Below are 21644 nucleotides of genomic sequence, written 5' to 3' on the forward strand. Positions count from 1 at the left end.
TTGTTTCCCAGATTCATTTCAAGTGCTGTTCTCTGGGTCAGAGAACATTTCATTCTCTTTCACCCTTTTCATACATTTGGAGAAAAATCTAAATGTCATAATCTTTATGTGACAGACAAAAGAAGCTCTTGCTTTTAATTACAGGAATATTTAGAAGAGAATTATGACCACCTAATGAAAAACAAAAAATTTATTTTCTGTTTCAAAGATATTGGGAAATGTTTTCACATTTCAGAGGTATGATGGACCTGATCATAGCAGAGTAATGTCCTTTTAAATGATCAAATCAAGACCTTCCTGTAATTTCAGCTCCCTTACTTCTGCTTACCTACCATCAGAGTTTTCTTAAGCATATATACTCTTTTGATCAATTATCTCCTTCACTCTTATTCTGTTTCCTACCACTCAAAGATTATAAAAGCAGACCCTAAAACAAACAGTCCTTACCACAGGATCAATATCTGGATAGCTCCAACAGGTTATATTAAATGATTAACTTCCAGGCCAGGTGCAGTGGCTCACACCTGTAATCCCAGCACTTTGGGAGGCTGAGGCAGGCGAATCACTTGAGGTCAGGAGTTCAAGACCAGCCTGGCCAACATGGCGAAACCCTGAGTTAACCAGGCATAGTGGCAGACACCTGTAATCTCAGCTATTCAGGAGGCTGAGGCAGGAGAACTGCTTGAACCATGGAGGCAGAAGTTGCAGTGAGCTGATATTGTGCCACTGCACTCTAGCTGAGCAAGAGTGAAACTGTCTCAAATAATAATAATAATAACTGTAGTCTCAGCTACTCAGGAAGCTGAGGCAGGAGAGTCACTTGAACTCCAGGAGGCAGAGGCTGCCATGAGTCAAGATCGTGCCACTGCACTCCAGCCTGGGCAACAGAGCAAGTCTCTGTCTCAAAAACAAACAAACAAAAAATAGATTAACTTCCAAATCCTCCAACAAGTAATTGCAATATAAGAATATTCTTGAAAACATAAGAAGTCCTTAGTACGAAAAATATTGAGGAAGTGTTTAGACTTTCTCTAATGAGGTTTTATAGGAAGCAAGTGGCCTATAACATGGGTCTTCAGGATCATATAACCTTCAGAAGGTTGTCAAATTAGCTTGCTGCCTCAAACTAGTATCTTCCCCATTCCACTGACACTAGACATATTCTCCTGATTTTAGCAATTAAAGTTCTCTGTCCCTTCTGCACATTCCCAAAGATTGATTTTGCATACAATGGGTAATTTTTTTTTTTTTTGAGACAGGGTCATCTCTGATACCCAGGCTATGGTGCAGTGGCATGGTCATGAATCACTGCAGCTTTGACCTCCTGGGCTTACTTGATCCTCCCACTTTGGCCTCCCAAAATGCTGCCATTACAAGTATGAGCCACTATGGCCATCCAGTTGCTTGTTTAGGAGAACAAGGAGGTTGGCCTTGGTCTAAGTAAATTATATTGTTTCTAGCCCAGCCTTCATAGATAATTTCTGATGGGTCTCTGTCATTTGAAATAGGAGATGCTGGACTTATATAGCTGACCCCTCCCCAGGGTACCTGCTAAATTCCTATTGCCTATCCCTTTGTTGGTTCTATTTCATCATTATCTATAGGTGGAATATAGACATCTTTTTCAGTGTAAAAAAAAAATCAGAAAAACCACTACTGTAGTCCCCCATTATCCACAGTTTTGCTTTCTGTTATTTCATCTACTGTAGCCAACTATGGTCTAAAAATACTAAGGTATTTTGAGAGAGATCACATTCACATAAATTTTATTACAGTATGTTGTTATACTTGTTCTATTTTATTATTACTTATTGTTAATCTTTTACTGTGCCTAATTTATAAATTAAACTTTACCATAGATACATGTGTATAGGAAAAAAATATGGCATCTATAGGGTTTGGTGCTGTCTGCAGTTGCAGATTTTCACTGGAGATGTTGGAATGTATCCCCAGCAGATAAAGAGGGACTGCTCGATTTAGAACATTCTAACTATTGTTATTTTTCCTTTTCCTAATCTTGGTTCTTAATCACTAGCTGAACTGTGTATATTACAGTCAGATCTTTCTATCTGCATGCCCTCTGTCATAGGCCATTCTTGATTCTGTCTGACCGTCTATGTGTTGTTGAATACTTCACAAAGGAGAACTATTTATAATAATAGCAAACATCTACTGAGCATTTGCTTTGTGTACTGTTCTAAGAACTTTACAAATATCACTGATCTTGTTTCATATGCATAATAATTTCAGGTACTATTATTACCCCTGTTTTATAGATGAGAAAATAGAGGCACAGGAGGATCATTTAATCTGTGAAAATTATCAATGATACTTCTGTGAGAAGCAAAGATAAAATTATGTCAAAGAGCTTTGTAATAAGAAAATGAAGTACAAACACTGTACTGTTATCCGCTTCATAACAAGGCTCAATGAATGTTTGTTGAATGAATGAATGAATGAATGAGTAAATATCATTACTGGGATGTACTGTGTTTTGTGTAGGTAGAGTTCTCAGAATAATGTAAAGTGTAAATATGCCAAGCACTGTGTCTGTAACTCAGTAGTTACCCCACCAACATATTACTAGTTTCCTTCTTCTTCCCTTTTCCTCTAATTTCACAATCAAAATGACTGTCTGATTGAATATCTTTAAAAGGTCATGATGAATTATTCTGTAATATTTGAAATGTTATGTTCAGAAAGGTCAAACCTTATTTTTCAGTATGAAGTGTCACACAGATTTGTTTTTCCTGGGCACTTTTCTTTTTTCAAAGAAAAGATGGCAAGAAATTTAGAGCAGGGTGCCCTCTTGAGGAAATTTTAGCATCTTCCTTCTTAAAAACTGACATAGAATGAAATGAGAAGTCCAGATAAATGATGTACACTATTAATGAAGCTCAGAAAAATGAAACATTAAAAACTAAGAATAACCAAATACCAGGTATTTGAGAACTAGGATTCTTAACTGTTATGATCTAATATAGTGACTGTAAATAAGAATTTTTATTATTTATTATTACTTTTATTTGTCTTTATTTTGTTTTTGTTTTTGTTTTTTGAGACAGAGTCTCACTCTGTCACCCAGGCTAGAGTGCAGTGGTGCAATCTCGGCTTACTGCAACCCCCACTTCCCAGGTTCAAGCAATTCTCATGCCTCAGCCTCCTGCATAGCTGGGACCAAAGGCTTGCACCACCATGCCCAACTAATTTTTTTTTTTTTTGTATTTTTAGTAGAGACAGGGTTTTGCCATTTTGGCCAGCCTGGTCTCAAACTTCTTATTACAAATCCTTGTAAATAATTTTTTAATGAAAACAAAAACCTCTAGAAGACATTTTATTTCTTCTTATTCACTCATTTCTTCAAGTAATATTTATTAGACACCTACTCTGTGTCAGGAACTATGCTAAGCACAGGGATCAATAAAATTTGGTCTCTGCCTTCATGGAGCTTACCCTTTGTGAGGGAGATCACACTGAAGAGAAACAAATATATATGTAATTACAAACTGAGAAAAGTACTGTGAAGGAAATGAATAGGTACTAGAATAAAGAATAACAAAGTAAGTTCTATTTGGGGTCTTTAAGGGAAGCCTCTCTGAGAGGAATTATCCAGCAGAGTCCGTTAGCTTTTCCACCTATTCCAAGTCTTCCTGTCTAATATAGACCATCTACAGATCCTCTTCCCTAGCCATGGTCTTTCTTATCTCCTCTTATTTCTGTCCCAGTGGCAGACTTAGTCAATCCTATCTCTGCTTCTGTGGGCAAGCAGTTAGGTCTCATTCGTCCTTCTTCACCTTATTGTCACTCTAGTAATCCCCTTTGCCGTACAGCAGGGATGTCCAATCTTTTGGTTTCCCTGGGCCACATTGGAAAAAGAAGAATTGTCTTGGGCCACAGATAAAATACACTAGTACTAATAATAACTGATGAGCTAAAAAAGAAAATTGCAAAAAAAAATCTCATAATGTTTTAAGAAAGTTTATGAATTTTACTGGGCTACATTCAAAGCCTCCCTGGCCCGCATGTAGCCCGGGTGCCTTGGGTTAGACAAGCTTGCCATAGAGCCTCACATTCTTCATAGTGGGTCATCTGCTTGATTACAGAATATCTTCCTTACTAATATAGATAGTCCCTCATAGGAGAACATCAATGCATTATCATGCTAAAAGGGCCCACGTCTAACAAGGTTAAGGATGACAAATGGACAAATAATTCTGTCTACCATTATCCTCTGAATAGGAGGAGATAAATAGGCATGAAGTAGGCCAAGAACTTGATCATGCAATACTGTTTGGTCACATTGACCTTGAAATATCTGAGATATCAAGCACATAGATGCCTCCAACTGGAAGTAAAAATGAGAAATTAAATCTGAGAAAAGAGCCCAGAAGAACAATATTTAGAGTCTTATTTTGTTCAAAGCGCCCATGTTACACAGACTTACTATGTAATGTTTGGCCTGATTCCTTAACACTCTTGCTGTGGCCCTCGTTATTTCTTGAGGTAGGCTGATTCTACCAGACTGGAGGATTTAACTGACATGGAGAGTATTGCCTGCAAGTAGATGGGCCTACCATGACTTCTGAGTTGGCATTTAGGTGACCATTTGAGTCTGGGACCCAAACTTTGAATAAGCTGCCTTAACCTTAGTTGTACCCATAAATAGCTCTCTTTAAAATAACTAGGCGGCCGGTTAGCTCAGTTGGTTAGAGCGTGGTGCTGATAAAATAACTAATCATACCTTCCTTATTAACTAGAGGGCCCTAAATGAAACATTTAATTTCTTTGAATTTCAGTTTCCTCACTTGTAAATTGGGATTTAACATATCTGCTTATTTTACATTATTACACTTTGAGTATAAATAATAGGTACTATATTGGTCAGAATGTGCCAAAAGTAGTACACCTAAACATTGCTGCTGTTAGGTAGCATTTTGGAAAATACACCAAACACAGTAAAATATACAAACTTCTTTGACCCAACAATTTGGTTCCTGACCATTTAGTCTTATGAAAAAATTAAGAAAAAAAATTTTTATAACAAGTACATCAAAGCATTTTCTACAAAAGAAAATATTAGAAACATTCTAAATATCTAACAATAAGAGACTGTCTAAATAAAACATGTTGATTTTATTTGCAGTAAACTATTGACCAACCACTGTGTAAATTATTTTCATGTAGAACGTTCTTGGAAAGAAACATGAAAAATGAAAAAATAAAATAATTGATATCTCAGTATAGTGGAATTATAAATATATTTCTTTATCAATTTCTCTGAATGTTATTACTCTAGGAAAATAATTAACATACTTAAAAATTTTTTTGACCCCAAAGTAAATTTTTTTAATCATCTCTTGTTTTTTATTTAGGGAAATTATCGTTTCATGAAACTCTTACTTACACGCAGAGCAAACTGGATGCAAAAGGATCTAGAAGAGATGACTCCTTTGCACCTGACCACTAGGCACAAGAGCCCTAAGTGTTTGGCACTTCTGCTGAAGTTTATGGCACCTGGAGAAGTGGATACACAGGATAAAAACAAGGTAATGGATAGTCAAAATCAAGGACTAATAAGACCAGAAAGCAAATGTTTCCTTTTATGATGTGAAATTTCAAGAATGAAGACCTAAATTACCACCTATATACATGGTAGAACGATTCCAAATCTCCATACATTCCCAGGGAAGTATTTCACTTAAATTCTGTCATTTTATCCTCTCGGCAACCATGTGTGTTAGGTAGTATCATCTGCTTTAGACAGATGGAAAAACTGAAGCTCAGGAAGATTAACATTTTGCCCAAGATGCAAGTGGCAGAACTAGAATTCAAATCCACTTCTGTCAGCCAGGCAAGGTGGCTCATACCTGTAATCCCAGCACTTTGGGAGGCGGTAGTGGGCAAATCACCTGAGGTCAGGAGTTCAAGACCAGCCTGGCCAACATGGTGAAACCCATCTCTACAAAAACTACAAAAATTAGCCAGGTGTGGTGGCATGCACCTGTAATCCCAGCTACTCGAGAGGCTGAGGCAGAAGAATCACTTGAACCCGGGAGGCAGAGTTTGCAGTGAGCTGAGATCATGCCACTGCACTCCAGCCTGGGTGACAAAAAAAAAAAAAAAAAAAAAATTCAGTCCTCTCTAACTCCAAAACCCAATATTTGACAGAGTCATAATAGTTGCTATAGGAGGTTAGACTCATGATGGCCAAATGCCCATGCAATGTCCTAAGTACATAGTAGTCTAGTAGCCTGGGCTTTGGTATCAGACCTTTCAGTATCATTCTTCCAGAATCCACTACTTGTTCTGTGTCCTTGCACAAATTGCTTGACTCCTCTGTGCCTCAGTTTTTATATGTATGAAAAAAGGATAATATGATTACTGAAGATAAAATGAGATGATACATATAATTTGCTTAGTACAAATTCCATAGTATCCTCTCAATAAATGTTAGCTATGAAATAATTATTAGTTTTATTTCAGGTCTAACATCTGCTCTGTCATTTGTTACTAAGAATCATTATCTTCCTAGCCCTTAAATTGTAATGTATTATACACACTAATCGTTGTTCTGCTTGATGCTCTGATGATTCTTTACAAGGAAAAAAATTTGGTATTTAGTTAGACAAGTGCAGTAATCCTCTTCTTTCCACCATGTACTTAGTCACAGAGTCTTGCTAACTCCGGTGCTCCTATATAATTACAACTTTTTTTTTGGAGATAGAGTCTTGTTCTGTCACCCAGGCTAGAGTGCAGTGGCGTGATCTTGGCTCACTGTAACCTCCTCCTCCCAGGTTCAAGTGATTCTCCTGCCTCAGCCTCCTGAGTAGCTAGGATTACAAGCACTTGCCAGCTCACCTGGCTAATTCTTGTATTTTGTAGAGATGGGATTTCACCATCTTGGCCAGGTTGGTCTCAAACACCAGACCTTGTGATCTACCTGCCTCAGCCTCCCAAAATGCTGGGATTACAGGCGTGAGCCACTGCGCCCAGCCTATAATTAAAACTCTTATGAACAAATCCCCTCTGTTTATGTTCAATAATTCTTTCATATTTATATTATTCTTTATGTAGTTTTCACATTTTCCTTAGTAGTCACCCAGAGTTCTGAGACCAACTTTAACTTTACAACTCCGGTATGTTAACATTGTTCCTAATTCACAACATTTGTAGTGTTAATACTTTACTGAAAAAAAGCACTTTGATCCACAAAGATCGATTAATCACTTAAGAAGCTATAAATACCTTCAGGCTTTATAACGTATTCTCCAATATATTCTAGAAACTTCCTGCTTGCTGTTCTCTGATATCGGAACTTTCTTCTGTTGTTGAACAGAGAGGGAAGAGTATCTAGTAAGACAGATAAAAAACAGATCTGCATGGTCCAGACAGGCACAGAGAAAACAAGACAAAAGGCAGGAGCAGTATTATAATTTTATATATGCAATGCTTATTTATTTTTACTTGCATGTTAACTAATTTCTTTGCTCTGCATTTTTTGTATCTAAATTTTCCTTCTAAAGTTATTATTTTACATCCTGAATATAGTTCTTAGACTCTCTCTCTCTTTTTTTTTATATACTATAAGTTGTGGGATACATGTGCAAAACATGCAGGTTTGTTACATGGGTATACATGTGCCATGGTGGTTTGCTGCACCCATAAACCTGTCATCTACATTAGGTATTTCTCCTAATACTATCCCTCCCCTTGCCTCCCTCCCCTCAACAGGCCCTGGTGTGTGATGTTCCCCTCCCTGTGTTCATGTGATCATTTTTAACTTTTATCTGAAATAAAATATTAACATTGTTAAAATCAAAATGGAGTTGTTTTTGTTTCAAACAACAAAAACAAAAACTGAGCTAGAGAAGGCCATGACTCATGCTTGTTAGCCTGATTAAAAAAAAAGAAAAATCACAGACTGTGCAAAAGCCACAACCTTTCACAAAGGCCATTATAACCTTACAAAAAAATTGCTTCTTCAAAGACATTTGCCCAGCAACTGCCTGACCAGCCTTGCACTGGCATTATCTTTGTTATTGATCTTTGTAGCCAAGGATAATCATTTTAAAAGAATTGTGTAATCCTCTTCATTTTTCTTTTAAAAACTTTTATCTTCCTTTACTTGAGTACACATAGTTTACCTTGACACACATATTCCTATTGCAATGCCCTATTCCCAGATACCAAACAAACATTATTTTCTTTCTTTCTTTCTTTTTTTGAGACAGAGCAGTGGTATGATCTCAGCTCACTGAAACCTCCACTTCCTGGGTTCAAGCAAGTCTCATGCTTTGGCCTCCCAAGTATCTGGGATTACAGGCATGTGCCACCACGCCCAACTAATTTTTGTATTTTTAGTAGAGATGGGGTTTCACCATGTTGCCCAGGCTGATCTCGAACTCCTGACCTCAAGTGATCCACCCGCGTCGGTCTCCCAAAGTGCTGGGATTATAGGCATGAACCACAGTGTCTAGCCAAACATTATTTTCTTTTAGAGAGACTCTCTGTTGTTTAGGTTGACAAAAGCAGGTGCTGCTATCTTTTCAAAATATATCTTTTTGTCAATAACTGGGTTTAATAATTTATCCTGTAAAATTATAGCTAAATTGCTAAATTAAAATTTATCTTCTGATATATGGAATGAGTTCCAGATGCATTAATTTCCTATGCATGGATTTTTTTTATGGATATTAAAATTCAAAACATCCTATCAAGTTCTTAAGGTACTTGGTGATAACCAAGTGTACATTATCAAGATCATCACCTACTTTATTGATGATTATTCATAAATAACTGGGCCGCTTTCTCTTTCTCAGTGTTATCAGTACCAGATGAACTAAATAACTGTCATGACTAAGAGGTCAGATTCTAGAATCAGACTGCCTGGGTTAAAATCTCAGTTCAGCCACTTATGTCCCTGAGTGGATTATTTAAGTTCCATGTGCTATTATTTCCTCAGAAATCACATGCAAATTTTAAAACATACTCGTCTCCCAGAGATAGTAAGATGACTATGTGCAATTAAATAGACAATAGTCTCCTTTATTCAAAGGAAATATATTCCAACACCCCCAGTGGATACTTGAAACTGCTGATAGTGCCAAACCCAATTCCCATCAATAGGAAGACATTTGTGTCCATGTCTCCTACCCACAAATTTAGTGCTTTTTCCATCTTAACTAAGCACTTATCAGGTACTGTGGCCATAATTTTTGCAGTTGATGTGCAACAGCAAAACCAGCATGAATTTATTCTTCCTTCTTCACAGTTTCGCAGATAGATTTGTTTTTGTCATAGATCTTAACAAACTCAACAAACAATTTTATCTTTTTAAGTTGAGAGTTTTCACCTTTTCACTTAGAGGAAACACTTTATAGCTGCTCTTTGGCATGTCTGAATCACCAGTATCAATAATTTTGAGCTTTGGGGCCATTAAGTAGGAGAATGATGACTTAAACACAAGCACTGTGATTCTAATATCGTGACAATGGATGGGATAACTGAGTTGGCTGCTAAGTGGCAGGGAGTGTCTGCAGTGGGGATATGCTGAACAAAGGAAGGATTTGTGTCCTAGGTAGGATAGCTTGGGATGAAGCACTATTTCATCATGCTACTCAGAATGGCACATCATTTAAAACTTATGAATTGTTTATTTCTGGAATGTTCCATTTAATATTTTTAGACTTCAGTTGAACACAGGGACCTGAAACCATGAAAAGTGAAACAAAGGATAAGGGGGATGTACTGTATAACATTCTTATAACAGTGCCTGTCCCACAATAAAATCTTGGGGAAAGTTAGTTGTTGTTCTTACTGTTGTTATTTGAAAAACCTCTCAATTTTGCAGCAAACAGCTCTTCATTGGAGTGCCTACTACAATAACCCTGAGCACGTGAAGCTGCTCATCAAGCATGATTCTAACATTGGGATTCCTGATGTTGAAGGCAAGATCCCACTTCACTGGGCAGCCAACCATAAAGATCCAAGTGCTGTTCATACAGTCAGATGCATTCTGGTGAGTTGAATGGTACTGCTAGAACTGAATGGCTTTTTTAAGAAATGTTTTTATTATGCATTAATCAATATATACAAAAGCATACATATGACATACAAGCAAATTATTAAGCAAAAGAATACAACAGACATGTGGACCCATCCCCCAAGAAATAGAACATTTTAATACCACTATTTAAGACCACATAGAGTCCCATTTTTTTTTTTTTTAGACAGAGTTTCACTCTTGTTACCCGGGCTGGAGTGCAATGGTGCGATCTCCACTCACTGCAACCTCTGCCTCCTAGGTTCAAGCAGTTCTCCTGCCTCAGCCACCCGAGTAGCTGAGACTACAGGCTGCACCGCCATGCCCAGCTAATTTTTGTATTTTTAGTAGAGGCGGGGTTTCACCATGTTGACCAGGATGGTCTTGATCCCTTGGCCTGATGATCCACCTGCCTTGGCCTCCCAAAGTGCTGGGATTACAGGTGTGAGCCACCACGCCCCTCCCCAAGTCCCAGTTTTTAGATGCATTCATTTCCCCTATGCCATGCTCATTGCTGTACCCCAGCAACTACTTCCCTAAATTTATTTACTTACTTTGTTTCATACTTGTTTTTGTTAAACAGTGAATAGATATAATTATCATTAAAATACGTGTAAAATATAAATAATAATGAAACAACAAATACTCATGCACTCACTATCGAGTTTAAGAAAAAGTATATTACCATTACGTTTGAAGTCCTCTGAGTGGAGTACCTCCCAGTCTCATTCTTTTCTCTCCTTTCACAGAGGCAACAACTGTCTTTAGTCTTGTGTTTATCATTCCACTGATTTTCATTACCACATTTATTTGTATCCCTAAACAATGTATTGCTCGTTTTTAATGTTTTTAAGTTAATATACAAGGAATTATATTGCATGGTTGTTTGGCTTTTTTTGCAATACCTTTTTCTCCCTCAACCTTATGCTGGTGATTTTTTTTTTTTTTTTGAGTTGGAGTCTCACTCTGTTGCCAGGCTGGAGTGGGTTTAAGTGATTCTCTTGCCTCAGCCTCCCAAGTATCTGTGACTACGGGCTTCCCAAAATGCTGAGATTAGAGGTGTGAGCCACTGCACCCAGCCGCTGGTGATTTTATCTATGTTGCTCTGGGTAGCTATGATGTATTAATTCTTACTGCTATATAGGATTCCATCTTATAAATAAGCCACACTTTATTCATTCTGTTACTGACAGATACTTTGACTGTTTCCAGTTTTTGGTTATTTACAAACAGTGCTGCATTGACATTTTTTAACATATCTAGGATATATATTTAACTGGTTGTTATGGGTGTATAGGAATTCAATTGACCTTTTTGTTTATTGATTATATATCTAACCAATTCGCTAAATTCCTTATTTATTTTGAATATTTATCAGTAGATTCTTTGAGGTTTTCTAATCACTCTGTCCCAGCTTCTAACTTACATGCTATGATAGTCCAATAGCTAGTCATATTTGTTTTTAATACACAAATTAAACTTTAAAGTATTATTTTTTCATCCTTTTTACAACCTCTGATACTAAAGTATTATTATTTTGTATATGCAGTGCTTATTTTTACCTGCATGTTAACTAATTTCTTTGCTCTGCATGTTTTTGTATCAAAATTTTCCTTCTAAGGTTATTATTTTATGTCCTGAAATATAGTTCTTAGACTATATATATATACACATATACTGTAAGTTGTGGGATACATGTGCAAAACATGCAGGTTTGTTACATGGGTATACATGTGCCATGGTGGTTTGCTACACCCATAAACCTGTCATCTACATTAAGTATTTCTCCTAATATTATCCCTCCCCTTGCCTCCCACCCTGCAACAGGCCCTGATGTGTGTTGTTCCCCTCCCTGTGTTCATGTGCTCTCATTGTTCAACATCCACTTATGAGTGAGAACATGCAATGTTTGGTTTTCTCTTCCTGTGTTAGTTTGCTGAGAATGATGGTTTCCAGCTTCATCCATGTCCCTGCAAAAAAAACGTGAACTCATCCATTTATGGCTGCATAGTATTCTGTGGTGTCTGTGTGCCACATTTTTTTGTCTAGTCTATCATTGATGGGCATTTGGGTTGGTTCCAAGTCTTTGCTATTGTAAATAGTGCTGCAATAAGCATACATGTTTATGTGTCTTTATAGTAGAATGATTTATAATTCTTTGGGTATATATCCAATAATGGGATTGCTGGGTCAAATGGTATTTCTGATTCTAGATCCTTGAGGAATCACCACACTGTCTTCCATAATGGTTCAACTAATTTACACTCCCACCAGCAGTATAAAAGTGTTCCTATTTCTCCACATCCTTTCCAGCATTTGTTGTTTCCTGACTTTTTAATGATTGCCATTCTGACTGGCATGAGATGGTGTCTCATTGTGATTTTGATTTGCATTTCTCTAATGATCAGTGACAATGAGCTTTTTTCATGTTTGTTGGCTGCATAAATGTCTTCTTTTGAGAAGTGTCTGTTCATATCCTTTGTTCACTTTTTGATGGGATTGTTTCTTTTTTTCTTGTACATTTATTTAAGTTCCTTGTAGATTCCAGATACAAGCCCTTTGTTGGATAGATTGCAAAAATTTTTTCCCATTCTGTAGGTTGCCTGTTCACTCTGATATAGTTTCTTTTGCTATGCAGAAACTCTTTAGTTTAATTAGATTCCATGTGTCTGTTTTGGCTTTTGTTGCCATTGCTTTTGATGTTTTAGTCATGAAGTCTTTGCCCATGCCTATGTCCTCAGTGGTATTGCCTAGGTTTTCTAGCATTTTTGTGGTTTTAGGTCTTATATTTAAATCTTTAATCCATCTTGAGTTAGTTTTTGTATAAGGTGTAAGGAAGGGGTTAAGTTTCAGTTTTCTGCACAAGGCTAGCCAGTTTTCCCACCACCATTTATTTATTTATTTTTATTATACTCTAAGTTCTGGAGTAAATGTGCAGATCTCACAGGCTTGCCACATAGGTATACACATGCCATGGTGGTTGTTTGCTGCATCCATTGCCCCATCATCTACATTAGGTATTTTGCCTAATGCTATACCTCCCCAATACCCCAAACCCCTGCTACTCCTCTGCTAGCCCCCCACCCCCCAGGCCCTGGTGGGTGATGTTCCCCTCCCTGTGTCCATGTGTTCTCATTGTTCAACTCCCACTTATGAGTGAGAACATGTGGTGTTTGGTTTTCTATTCTTGTGTCACTTTGCCGAGAATGGTTTCCAATTTCATCCATGTCCTGCAAAGGACACGAACTCATCCTTTTTTACGGCTGCATCGTATTCCATGGTGCATATGTACCACATTTTCTTTATTCATTCTATCGTCGATGGGCATTTGGATTGGTTCCAAGTCTTTGCTCTTGTGAACAGTGCTGCAATAAACATACGCGTGCATGTGTCTTTATAATAGAATGATTTATGATCCTTTGGGTATCCAGTAATGGGATTGCTAGGTCAAAAGGTATTTCTGTTTCTAGATCTTTGAAGAATCACCACATTGTCTTCCACAATGGTTGAATTAATTTACACTCCCACTAACAGTGTAGAAGTGTTCCTTTTTCTCCACATCCTCTTCAGCATCTGTTGTCTACTGATTTTTAATGATCACCATTCTAACTGACATGAGGTGGTATGACCAGTGATGATTAGCTTTTTTTCATATGTTTGTTGTCTGCATAAATGTCTGCTTTTGAAAAGTGTCTGTTCATATCCTTTACCCATTTTTTGATGGGGCTGCTGTTGTTGTTGTTGTTGTATGAGATGGAGTCTCACCCTGCTGCCCAGGCTGGAGTGCAATGGCACAATCTTGGCTCACTGCAACCTCCACTTCCTGGTTCAAATGATTCTCCTGCCTCAGCCTCCTGGGTAACTGGGATTACAGGCACCCACCACCATACTCAGCTAATTTTTTTGTATTTTTAGTAGAGATGGAGTTTCATCATGTTGGTTGGCCAGGTGATCCATCCTCCTCAGCCTCTGAAAGTGCTGGGATTACAGACGTGAGCCACTGCGCCTGGCCGGGGTTGTTTTTTTCTTACAAATTTGTTTAAGTTCTTCGTAGATTCTGGATATTAGCCCTTTGTCAGATGGGTAGATTGCAAAATTTTTTTCCCATTCTGTTGGTTGCCAGTTCACTTAACTGATGGTTTCATTTGCTGTGCAGAAACTCTTAAGTTTGTCTACTTTGGCTTTTGTTGCCATTGCTTTTGGTGTTTTAGTCATGAAGTCCTTGCCCATGCCTATTTCCTGAATGGTATTGCCTAGGTTTTCCTCTGGAGTTTTTATGGTGTTAGGCCTCATGTTTAAATCTTTAATTCATCTAGAGTTATTTTTTGTATAAGGTGTAAGGAAGGAATCCAGGTTGAACTTTCTACATATGGCTAGCCAGTTTTTTCAACACCATTTATTAGATAGGGAATCCTTTCCCCATTGCTTGTTTTTTGTCAGATTTGTCAAAATCAGATGGTTGTAGTTGTATGGCATTCTTTTTGAGGCCTCTATTCTGTTCCATTAGTCTTCTCTGTTTTGGTACCAGTACTGTGCTGTTTTGATTACAGTAGCCTTGTAATATAGTTTGAAGTCAGGTAGTGTGATGCCTCCAGCTTGGTTTTTTGGCTTAGAATTGTCTTGGCTATGTGGACTCTTTTTTGGTTCCATATAAAGTTTGAGGTGGTTTTTTCCAATTCTGTGAAGAAAGTCGTTGGTAGCTTGATGGGGATTGCGTTGAATCTATCAATTACTTTGGGCAGTGTGACCATTTTCATGATACTGATCCTTCCTAACCATGAGCATGGAATGTTTTTCCATCTGTTTGTGTCCTCTCTTATTTCCTTGAGCAGTGGTTTGTCATTCTCCTTGAAGAGGTCCTTCACATCCCTTGTTAGTTGTATACCTAGGTATTTTATTCTCTTTGTAGCAATTGTGAATGTGAGTTTACTCATGATTTTGCTGTTTGTCTACTATTGGTGTGTAGGAATACTTGCAATTTTTTGCACATTGATTTTGTATTATGAGACTTTGCTGAAGTTGCTTATCAGCTTAAGGAGATTTTGGGCTGAGACAATGCGGTTTTCTAAATATACAATCATGTTATCTGCAAACAGGAACAATTTGATGTCCTCTCTTCCTTTATTTCTTTCTCTTGCCTGATGGCCTTAGCCAGAACTTCCAATACTGTATTGAATAGGAGTGCTAAGAGAGGGCATCCTTCTCTTGTGCCAGTTTTCAAAGGGAATGCTTCCAGTTTTTGCCCATTCATTATGATATTGGCTGTGCATTTGTCATAAATAGCTCTTATTGTTTTGAGATATGATCCACTGATACCTACTTTTTTGAGAATTTTTAGCATAAAGGGCTGTTGAATTTTGTTGAAGGACTTCTCTGCATCTATTGAGATAGTCATGTGATTTTTTGTCTTTGGTTCTGTTTATGTGATGGATGACATTCATAGATTTGTGGATGTTGAACCAGCCTTGCATCCCTGTGATGAAATCAACTTGATTGTGATGGATAAGCTTTTTGATGTGCTGTTGAATTCAGTTTGCCAGTATTTTATTGAAGATTTTTGCATCAATGTTCATCATAAATATTGGCCTGAAATTTTCGTTTTTAGTTGCATCTCTGTCAGGTTTTGGTATCAGGATGATATTGGTCTCATAAAATGAGTTTCGAAGGATTCCTTCTTTTTGTATTGTTTGGAATCGTTTCAGAAGGAATAGTACCAGCTCCTCTTTATACCTCTGGTAAAATTCAGCTGTGAACCCATCTGGTCCTGGACTTTTTTTGGTTGGTAGACTATTAACCACTGCCTCAACTTCAGATATTGTTATTAAGCTATTCAGGAATTCTGCTTCTTCCTTGTTTAGTCTTGGGAGCGTGTAAGTGTCCAGGAAATTATCTATTTCTTCTAGATTTCCTGGTTTATTTGCATAGAGGTGTTGGTAGTAATCTCTGATGATAGTTTGCATTTCTGTGAATCGTGGTGATATACCCTTTATCATTTTTTATTGCATCTATTTGAATCTTCTTTCTTTTCTTTTTTATTAGTCTGGCTAGCAGTCTATTTTGTTGATCTTTTAAAAAAAACAGCTCCTGGGTTTATTGATTTTTTGAAGGATTTTTTGTGTCTCTATCTCCTTCATTTCTGCTCTTATCTTAGTTATTTCTTGCCTTCTGCTGGCTTTTGAGTTTGTTTGATCTTGCTCCTCTGATTCTTTTAATCATGACGTGAGGGTGTCAACTTTATATCTTTCGTCACTTCTCTGGTGGGCATTTAGTGCTATAAATTTCCCTCTAGACACTGCTTTAAATGTGTCCCAGAGATTTTGGTACATTGTAATCTTTTTTCTCATTGGTTTTGAAGAGCGTCTTTATTTCTGCCTTCATTTCATTATTTATCCAGTAGTCATTCAAGAGCAGGTTGTTTAGTTTCCATCTATTTGTGCTGTTTTGAGTGTGTTTCTTAATCCTGAGTTCTAATTTGATTGTACTGTGGTCTGAGAGACTGTTATGATTTCCAGTCTTTTGCATTTGCTGAGGAGTATTTTACTTCCAATTATGTGGTCAATTTAGAGTAAGTACAATGTTTCTACCACCATTTATTAAGTAGGGAATCCTTTCCTTATTGCTTGTTCTTGTCAGGTTTGTCAAAGATCAGATGGTTGTAAATGTGTGGCGTTAATTCTGAGATCTCTGTTCTGTTCCATTGGTCTTTATATCTGTTTTGGTACCAGTACCATGCTGTTTTGGTTACTGTAGCCTTGTAGTATAGTTTGAAGTCAGGTAGTGTGATGCCTCCCGCTTTGTTCTTTTTGCTTAGGATTGTCTTGGCCATACAGGCTCTTTTTTGGTTTCATATGAAATTTAAAGTAGTTTTTTCTAATTCTGTGAAGAAACTCAAATGGTACCTTGATGGGAATAGCATTGAATCAGTATATTACTTTGGACAGTATGGCCATTTTCATGATACTGATTCTTTCTATCCATGAGCCTGGAATGTTTTTTCCATGTGTTTGTGTACTCTCTTATTTCCTTGAGCAGTGGTTCAAGGACATCCTTGAAGAGTTGTAAGTTGCATTCCTAGGTATTTTATTCTTTTGTAGCAATTGTGAATGGGAGTTCACTTGTGATTTGTCTCTCTGTTTGTCTGTTACTGGTGTATAAGGATGCTTGGGAGTTTTGCACATTGATTTTTGTATCCTGAGGCTTTGCTGAAGCTGCTTATCAATTTAAGGAGTTTCTAGGCCGAGACAATGGGGTTTTCTAAATACATAGTCATGTCATCTGCAAACAGAGACAATTTGATTTTCTCTCTTCCTATTTAAATACTCTATTTCTTTCTCTTGATTTCCTTGGCAAAGACTTCCAATACTATGTTGAATAGGAGTGGTGAGAGAAGGCATCCTTGTCTTGTGGCAGTTTTCAAAGGGAATGCTTCCAGCATTTGCCCATTCATTATAATATTGGCTGTGGGTTTGTCATAAATAGCTCTTATTACTTTGAGATATGTTCCATCAGTACTATCAATATGTTCCATCAGTACCATCAATATGTTCCATCAATACTTTTAGCATGATGAAGTGTTGTTGAATTATATCAAAGGCCTTTTCTGCATCTATTGAGATAATTGAGATAATCATGTGGTTTTTGTCATTGGTTCTGTTTATGTGATGCTTTTTTTTTTTTTTTTGGAAAGAAAGACAAAAAAGGAGTGAGGGAGAGGAAGAAAGAGGGAGAATGTAGCTTTATTCTAAAAATGGGTATTAATAATGGCCAATTAATATTTTGTGTATTTAAGGTGGAGAATGTATATTTTGTGTATTTAAAATGGAGAGCTCTATAAATATTTATTGAGTTTACTTGTTCCAGATCTGAGTTCAAGTCCTGCATATCCTTATTAATTTTCTGTCTCGTTGAGTCTAAATCTCTTTATGGGTCTTATGTACCTGGGTGTTATGATCGTTAGCTCTTATTGTTGCATTGATCCTTTTACCACTATATCTTTGTTGCTTTGAAATCTATTTTATCAGATGCAAGAATTGCAACTCCTGCTTTTTATTTATTTATTTATTTTTGCTCTCCATTTGGTTGGTAAGTCTTTCTCCATCCCTTTGTTTTGAGTCTTTTTGTATCTTTGGATGTGAAATGGGTCTGGATGTAGCATACCATTAGGTTTTGGCTGTATCTTTTGGTTGGGGGATTTAGTCGACTTAAATTTAGGGTTACTGCCATTAGATGTTAACTGGCTATTTTGTCCATTCGTTGATATAAATTCTTCTTTATGTTGATGCTCTTTACTTTTTGGTATATTTTTCGAAAGGCTAATACTGGTTGTTCCTTTCTATGTATAATGCTTCTTTCAGAAGCTCTTGTAAAGCAGGCCTGGTGGTAATAAAATCTCTGAGTACTTGCTTGTTCATAAAAGACTATTTTTCCTTCAGTTGTGAAGCTTAGTTTGGCAGGATATGAAATTCTGGGCTGAAAGTTCTGTTCTTTAAGGATGTTGAATATCGGCCCCCACTCTCTTCTGGCTTGTAGGGTTTCTGCTGAGAGATCTGCTGTAAATCTAATAGGCTTCCCTTTGTGGGTAACCTGACCTTTCTCTCTGGCTGCCCTTAGTATTTTCTCCTTCATTTCAACCCTGGTGAATCTGACGATTATGTGCCTTGGGATGGCTTTTCTTGAGGAATATCTTTGTGATGTTCTCTGTATTACCTGGGGTTGAATATTATCCTGCTTTGCTAGATTGGGAAAGTTTTCCTGAATAATATCCTGAAGAGTATTTTCCAGCTTGGATTCATTCTCTTCGTCGTATTCAGGTACACCTATCAAACGTAAATTAGTTTTCACATAGTCCCATTATTTCTTGGAGACTTTGCTCATTCCTTTTTAATCCTTTTTTCTGTAATCTTGTCTTCTCGTTTTATTTCATTAAGTAGGTCTTCGACCTCTGATATCCTTTCTTCTGCTTGATCAATTCGGCTATTCAAACTTGTGCATATTTTGCTAAGTTTTCGTGTTGTGTTTTTCAACTCCGTTAGTTCATTTATATTCCTCTCTATATTGTCTATTCTTGTTAGCATTTCATCAAACCTTTTTTCAAAGTTCTTAGTTAGTTTCTTTACATTGGGTTAGAAAAGTTCTTTTAACTCCCAGAAGTTTCTTATCATCCACCTTCTGAAGCCTACTTCTGTTAATGGCACACAGTCCTTTTCCATCAGGGCTTGTTCCATTGCTGATGAGGAACTGTAATCCCCTGTAGAGGGAGAGGGGTTCTGATTTTGGGTATTCTCAGCCTTTTTAGGGTGGTTTCTTCCCTTTGTTATAAATTTATCCATCTGTCGTCTTTATGATTACCGCCTTTCTAGTTGGGTTTCTGAGTGGATGTCCAGTTTATTGATTCCCAGCGCTGGAATCTGAGCAACCCACTGCGCTGGCCAAAACAGTGGCGTTAAGACTGATAGTGCTCTTCTGCCCGGGAATCTCCTCCTGTTTACTCTGCATGAAGAGCTGCCGCGCCAAAATACCAGCAAAACTGCTGCGCCAGCCACAAGAGTTGCACTGGCGACCCGTGGGGCTCCTCCACTGGGAATCTTCTGATCCGTGGGCAACGAAAATTCGTCTGAAAGTGTGGCGTCCTCTCATTCTCTGCACTTTCACTGGGAGCTACAATCCTGAGCTGTTAGCGATCAGCCATCTTGGATCAAGTTCATAATGCTTTCATTTATTGATTTGCATATGTTGAACCAGCCTTCCATGCCAGGGATGAAGCTGACTTGATCGAGGTGGATAAGCTTTTTGATGTGCTGCTGGATTCAGTTTGCCAGTATTTCATTGAAGATTTTTGCTTTGGTGTTCATTAGGGATATTGGCCTGAAATTTTCTTTTTGTGTGTGTGTCTCTGCCAGGTTTTGGTATCAGAATGATTCTGGCCTCATAAGTGAGTTAGGGAGGAGTCCCTCTTTTTCTATTCTTTGGAATAGAAATAGTTTCAGAAGCAATGGTATCAGCTCCTCTGTGTACCTGTGGTAGAATTTGGCTGTGAATCCATCTTGTTCTGGACTTTTATTTGTTCGTAAGCTATTAATTACTGTCTCAATTTCAGAGCTTGTTATGGGTCCATTTTGGGATTTGGCTTCTTCCTGATTTAGTTGGGTGGGTGTATGTGTCCAGGAATTTATCCATTTCTTCTAGATTTTCTAGTTTAATTGCATAGAGGCATTTATAGTATTCTCTGATGGTAGTTTGTTTTTCTGTGGAATCAGTGATGATATCCCCTTTATCATTTTTTATTGTGTCTTTTTGATTCTTCTCTCTTTTCTTTATTAGTCTGGCTAGTAGTCTATCTATTTTGTTAATCTTTTCAAAAAAACAGCTACTGGATTCACTGATTTTTTTTAAGGGCTTTTCATGTCTCTATCTTCTTCAGTTCTGCTCTTATCTTAGTTATTTCTTGTCTTATGCTAGCTTTTGAATTTGTTTGCTGTTGCTTCTCTAGTTCCTTTCATTGTGATGTTAGGGTATTGATTTTAGATCTTTCCTGCTTTCTCCTTTGGGCATTTAGTGCTATAAATTTCCCTCTAAACACTGCTTTAGCTGTGTCCCAGAGATTCTGATACATTGTGTCTTTGTTCTCATTGGTTTCAAAGAATTTCTTGATTTCTGCCTTAACTTTATTTACCCAGGAGTCATTCAGGAACAGGTTGTTCAGTTTCCATGTAGTTGTGCAGTTTTGAGTGAGTTTCTTAATCCTGAATTCTAATTTGATTGCCCTGTGGTCTGAGAGACTGTTTGTTATGATTTCCATTCTTTTACATTTGCTGAAGAGTGTTTTACTTCCAATTATGTGGTCAATTTTAGAATGAGTGCTAAGTGGTGCTGAGAAGAATGTATATTCTGTCGATTTGGGGTGGAGAGTTCTTTAGATGTCTATTAGGTCTGCTTGGCCCAGAGCTAAGTTCAAGCCCTGAATATCCTTGTTAATTTTCTGTCTCATTGATCTGTCTAATATTGACAGTGTGGTGTCTCCCACTATTGTTGTATGGGAGTCTAAGTGTCTTTATAAGTGTCTAAGAACTTGTTTTATGAATCTGGGTGCTCCTGTATTAGGTGCATGTATATTTAGTATAGTTAGCTCTTCTTGTTGCATCGATTCCTTTACCATTATGTAATGCCTTTCTTTGTCTTTTTTTAATCTTTGCTGGTTTAAAGTCTGTTTTATCAGAGACTAGGGTTGCAACCCGTGCTTTTTTTTTTTTTTCCTTTCCATTTGTGTTGTAAATATTCCTCCATCCCTTTATTTTGAGCCTATTTGTGTCTTTGCACATGAGATGGGTCTCCTGAATACAGCACACCAATGGATCTTGACTCTTTATTCAATTTGCTGGGTTGTGTCTTTTAATTGGTACATTTAGCCCATTTACATTTAAGACTAATATTGTTACATGTGAATTTGATCCTGTTATCATGATGCTAGCTGGTTATTTTGCACATTAGTTGGTGCAGTTTCTTCATAGTGTTGTTGCTCCTTATATTTCGGTATGCTTTTGCAGTTGCTGGTACCAGTTTTTCCTTCCCATATTTAGTGTTTCCTTCAGGAGCTCTTGTGAGG

At 37.4% G+C, this 21644-nt stretch overlaps 1 protein-coding gene across 6 annotated transcripts in view; it reads left to right on the top strand.

Annotated features, from left to right (window-relative positions):
• INVS (inversin) overlaps positions 1 to 21644 on the top strand; it is a 196847-nt gene that overhangs the window by 111213 nt on the left and 63990 nt on the right. For all 6 annotated transcript variants that reach the window (XM_078373303.1, XM_078373324.1, XM_078373306.1 and 3 more), the window contains 2 exons: positions 5373 to 5546; positions 9851 to 10018. In XM_078373303.1, the coding sequence (XP_078229429.1) occupies positions 5373 to 5546; positions 9851 to 10018 (342 nt within the window). The remainder of the gene's footprint in view (positions 1 to 5372; positions 5547 to 9850; positions 10019 to 21644) is intronic.

The sequence above is a fragment of the Callithrix jacchus genome, chromosome 1, assembly GCF_049354715.1.
Source record: "Callithrix jacchus isolate 240 chromosome 1, calJac240_pri, whole genome shotgun sequence".
NCBI classification, from domain to species: Eukaryota; Metazoa; Chordata; class Mammalia; order Primates; family Cebidae; genus Callithrix; species Callithrix jacchus.